At 32.2% G+C, this 5,096-nt stretch overlaps 1 protein-coding gene across 1 annotated transcript; it reads right to left on the bottom strand.

The window, feature by feature from the left end:
* Positions 1 to 4,258: 4,258 nt before the first annotated feature.
* Positions 4,259 to 4,885, bottom strand: LOC149183793 (protein SENSITIVITY TO RED LIGHT REDUCED 1-like). The gene has a single exon (XM_089415083.1). It carries the CDS (start codon positions 4,883 to 4,885, stop codon positions 4,259 to 4,261), a length of 627 nt encoding a protein of 208 aa, XP_089271209.1.
* Positions 4,886 to 5,096: the final 211 nt, after the last annotated feature.

Consider the following 5,096-nt stretch of genomic DNA (forward strand, 5'->3'; position numbering starts at 1 on the left):
GGAGAACTCAGCTGAGGAGTGTTTTGGACATTTATAACCATAGGAGTAAAAAATAACCAAATTTGCAATCCAATCGTAAAGCCAGGAAGAGACAACGTTGCCATATAAGGAGAACCAATATCTTCAAAAGAAGGAAAAGGACTAGAATTTTAATAAGAGGGGTTCCCTTGATTGGTAGAATCTCGAACCATTTACATTAGGCTCAATCTAAGATCCACTAAGGAGTTGTTCCACGGGGAGGATGTGGTCTCACAATCAATTAATTGATTTTAGAAATTAACAACACAAAAAAACAAAGGGGTGAACTAGGCAAAATGTTTATCAAGAAACTCTCAATTGCAATATACACCTAAGTGAACCAAGGACTTAACGTACATTCAAGAAATATCCTTAAATGTTGTGTTCGGTGTATCATAATATACAAGGTGTCCGACTCGGTTACTTATGGATGGATACAAATCTAAAGTGGACTTCCAAAATATACTCGATGGTATGTGGAAGTGAAGTTCATAACAGTGTTGTCTAACGCATTATCATTCGATGATAGTGTCTGCATATACTTATCATGTGTGGAGCACCATTCAATATACCTAAAGGTATGAGGAGAACAATCTTATATACTTACATACATGGAACGAGATATCACTCCTAGAATGAAACACTGGAAAAGATGACATCTCCTACATTTAAAGACGTCAGAAAGTGTCTCTAGCCTAGACCTCTATATTTGTCCTTAAATTTGAAATGCTCCTTAGGTGAATTGAGATGAATTTTAAAGTTTATCTTGAATTAGATTTTAGTTGCAACGATCAAATTTATATGTCAGCTGAACACACCTATAATGCAACTAATATGATGAAGACTCTTCTCATTTTCCTTTTAACAATGACATGCCTAACTAAGTAGGGGAAGAATAAATCAATCAACAATGCAACAAACAAGTGATGCAACAACTGATCTCTATAACTTGACTTTGCCAATCAAATTCAAAGCTCTATGTCCAATGCTTGATGCATAAGATTTTTATTTTCAAATCCACTAAATTTCTACATGAAAACTATGAGATTTGTCTAATCATTGATAAAACAAAACTATTAAGAAAGATTACTAAAACACCAATTCTTTCAAGAACTCAATGACTAAACAATTTAGTTTTCTAATGATCTAATGACATGAACAAAGTAAAATCTAAACAAATTTTTATCAAAGGCACTGAAAAACAACAAAAAACCAAATGGAGGCTTATGAAAGACCAAGATGTACTCAAGAATACAAGAGGACCAACAAGAATAAAGTTAATTAGAGAATAAATTAGAAAAATGATTTTTTTCATCAAACCACGAGCATACCACATTCTAAAAGGGCCAGGGTGCACTGCAACACATGTATGGAGATGGCTAGGACAAGCGTATCACACAAAAAATGAAACTAAAGCTTAATGAAAGGACTTCGTAGGTCTATTTAAGACTAGGTAAGACAATAAAGGTGTATCAAAGAGGTAAAACAAGCACTAAAGATAGGCAAAGCAACAAGGGAATACACCTATCCCTAGGGGAGTCACCTATTAGGAATCAAAGAGATCCAAATCTATGCATGTAGTATTGATTTCTTTGTATGTTGATGACTTAATGATTTCTTTTGTTAGTCATTGTAAGTATGTAAGAGAAGTGATCAAAAGGTTTAATATGGACTTCAAAAGCTACCATTGTTCCAAAGCACTAGATTGTGAAAATACATTTTGATGATTGCTCAAAGGAGTCAGATGGTACATTGTATAAACAACTTGTGTTAAGTTTTAATTCTCTTACTACAACCACACCCTACATAGCATATTTTGTTGGTTTGTTAAGTCAATTTATGATTAGACCTCTAGAAAGCCATTGGAGAGCAGCAAAGGGAGTGGTTAGATATGAAACAAAAAGGTATATTCTTGATTAATCCCCATTTCAAAGTAAACTAAGGTATACTACTGTTTGTACCTATTTTTCCAGGTTGCCGAAATGGCTGTTATGAATTATCATTTTATAGTTTAGAGACATCTTGGTTAGATATGAAACAAAAAGTTATATTCTTGATTAATCCCCATTTCAAAGTAAACTAAGGTATACTACTGTTTGTACCTATTTTTCCAGGTTGCCGGAATGGCTGTTATGAATTATCATTTTATAGTTCAGAGACATCTTATCTGATTAATCTTGCTTTACTATGCTTTTGAATATATTTGATAGAAATAAAAGTATGCTATATTCTTTATGAATTTTCTTAGAGACATGTAGTCTTTATAATTAGTCAGGATTTTTCCTTCATCATGTTTCGTTACTCTTAATTATGTATTCCATACGAGTTCAAAAAAACAATGAGGGAAGACATAAGCTTTACTGGCTTACACCCCTCCCACTTGATTATCATGGAATTTCTATAAATCTTTCTTATGAAATTATATTTATTATTAAAAGTTATATATAGAAATGGAATTAATCCGTGCACAAACTTCTCCGGGTAAAATGGACGTGTTCTTAATAAAATTAAAACGACTATTGACAATTGTATATTTTGCATATGGATTACAAGATATGGATTACAAGATATATTAGGAATTATTTTGTACTATGCTTATATTTTCCTTACAAACTCTACCTATGCTCCGTTGGATTTTTCTACTTATTCTGATACCTTAGCTGCCTCAGAGTAAAAATATTTATAAATTACTCCTGATATATAATATTTCATTTTCTTCAGCTATTTAAACAAAAACATAATATTTCATTATCTTCAACTTTTTAAACAAACCCGCTAGGATATTTTGTTCTTAAAAATAGAGTTAATGATCTGATTTCTCTTTCTCTGACAATTCGATCAATAACTTTACTAGTCGATGTGAAAGTTCAAAAAATAACCAAAGATGTACAACTCGTTCTGGAAAAGCTAATTTTTTTTATAAAAAATAATAAATATAATTTAATAAACATTTATTCTAATAGGCTGTATTAATTATTAAAATTGTATGTAAAATAAAACAATAAAACAAAATATAGATTATCAAGTTTAAAAAAAATCAAACTTTATATACTCTAATATGTAATGATAATGTTAATATATAATATAATGTAAAAAGTTAAAATATATTATTATAAATTTGATTACAAAATGTTATAAAGAAAAAAACATTTATTTCTTTGTTATTTTTATGAGCAATTATTTCATGTTCAACTGTCCTTAACCATAATGGATGGCCATGGTCTTTTGGATAATTAGTGAATAGAATACAAATATTCAAATGTGCATATTGAATGTCTCCAAATACAAATTTAAAGGTATATATGTTATATGGTAACAACATTACTCACAAACAAATGTGCATTAAATGGGATTTGAATGATTAGTGAATTGCATACAAATATTCAGATGTGCATATTAAATAGACCCCGTATACCAATGATTAGCCTCGATTTATTATTATAGTCCTTTGGTGACTTTTGGTTATGGCATATATAAGGAATTAGAATCATGCTTTGTTGAGTTAATGCATGTATGTTGTATACCACTATAATTTATGATAACATACTATGGGCGCGAATCAACTTTGTGATGCAAACGATGATCTTCTTGTGGTATAGTTGTCATTATATGTGGGATTACGATGGCGTCTACGTGATTGAATTATATAGGTAAAGGATTTTATGCATAGTTGTGACACTGCAGCATTATATGAATATGGTGATCGTTATTTTGTTCTAGAAATGCACAAGTATAGCAGAATTTGCTCCTAAATGGAAGAATACAGCGTATAAATACATTCAAACACATAATATAATTTAAACATATATAAAAAACATTAATTTCAATAAAAACCGATTTCATTTATTATTTTAATTAATAAAATCTAGTAACAGTAACTTCGATAAAGGCCAATTTCATTTATTATTTTAATAAATAAAATTCAATTACATAATCAAATTATTTAAGAATGGCATGGCGATTCAGCTCATTGAAAACACTAGGAGCATTACACAAAGAAACATCCCATGCAAAGAAATGCCAACTCAAACGATCGAATGCCTTTCTAAAGACTCGATCAGGATCAACATCAAGGGAGCTTAATGTGTGTGTTCCAAGTGAGGTGTTGCTAGGAGCAGCAGGACAAGATTTTGTAAAAGTTGTTTTAGGAAGTGGAATTTGCGAACGGCCGTAACTTTTGTTAGTATCCCATCAAAAGTATCCTCGCCCTTCAAACTGTTGCCTAATATGATAATCTAATTCAAATTTTCAGGCGTCCAGCTTCCAATAAAGATTCCAGGAGATATACAGGGCAGTGAGGCATAAAGAATAGCGTGGGTCTGTCTACAGTTCGTCTGGCACTTTCATTCACAGTAAGACTTGTGCAGTTCAATTCGTTTATGACTGTTCGCTCAACTGGAGAAATAATTGGATCGTACACCTCTACACCGTTAACCCATTGAAATTTCTCTCTCAATAAAATTCCGAAAGCAAACTGCATCTGAGACTGCTCCTCACTCAGTTGTCCGACCCCGTAGAGAACCAGTTGTAATTGTGAATGAAGGGGATTTGTGCCTATCACCCTTTCTATTCGTGCCACCGTCTCTGGGTTCTGCATTTTTCTTATAATTACCTCAAAAAATGAAGATTTCTCTAACTTTTCACAAGCTAACTGTATATTTTTCTTTATTTTCTGAACTCTCACATCGAATTCTGTTTGAACTCGTGCGGCTATTTTTGGGTTCTGCATGTCTTCATCAAACAATTTATAATGTTCCAAATACTGATCGTAAGGGAGCTGTAATGTTTTCATAATTTTCCGAACTATTAAAATATCCATAATCTCCTGAATTTTTGCTTTGATTTCTGCATCAGAGGCACTCTCCATAGTATCCTGATCTTTTAACATATCTTTTATTAATCTCTTCTTCGGTTACAGAATTGACTCCGCCCTGTGCACTCAGCTGCAGGGGTCCACACACTCAGCTACTGACTACTAGGCCTCTACGCACTCAACTGTAGAGCTTTATCCTACTCTACAACCCAAAAACACACTTCACCTAGTCACTTAGACTCTTCCTCTTCTCTCTACTCTTTTT

Source organism: Pinus tabuliformis, chromosome 3_2 (genome assembly GCF_031772625.1).
Source record: "Pinus tabuliformis cultivar Carrire ecotype Pingquan chromosome 3_2, CPIR1, whole genome shotgun sequence".
NCBI classification, from domain to species: Eukaryota; Viridiplantae; Streptophyta; class Pinopsida; order Pinales; family Pinaceae; genus Pinus; species Pinus tabuliformis.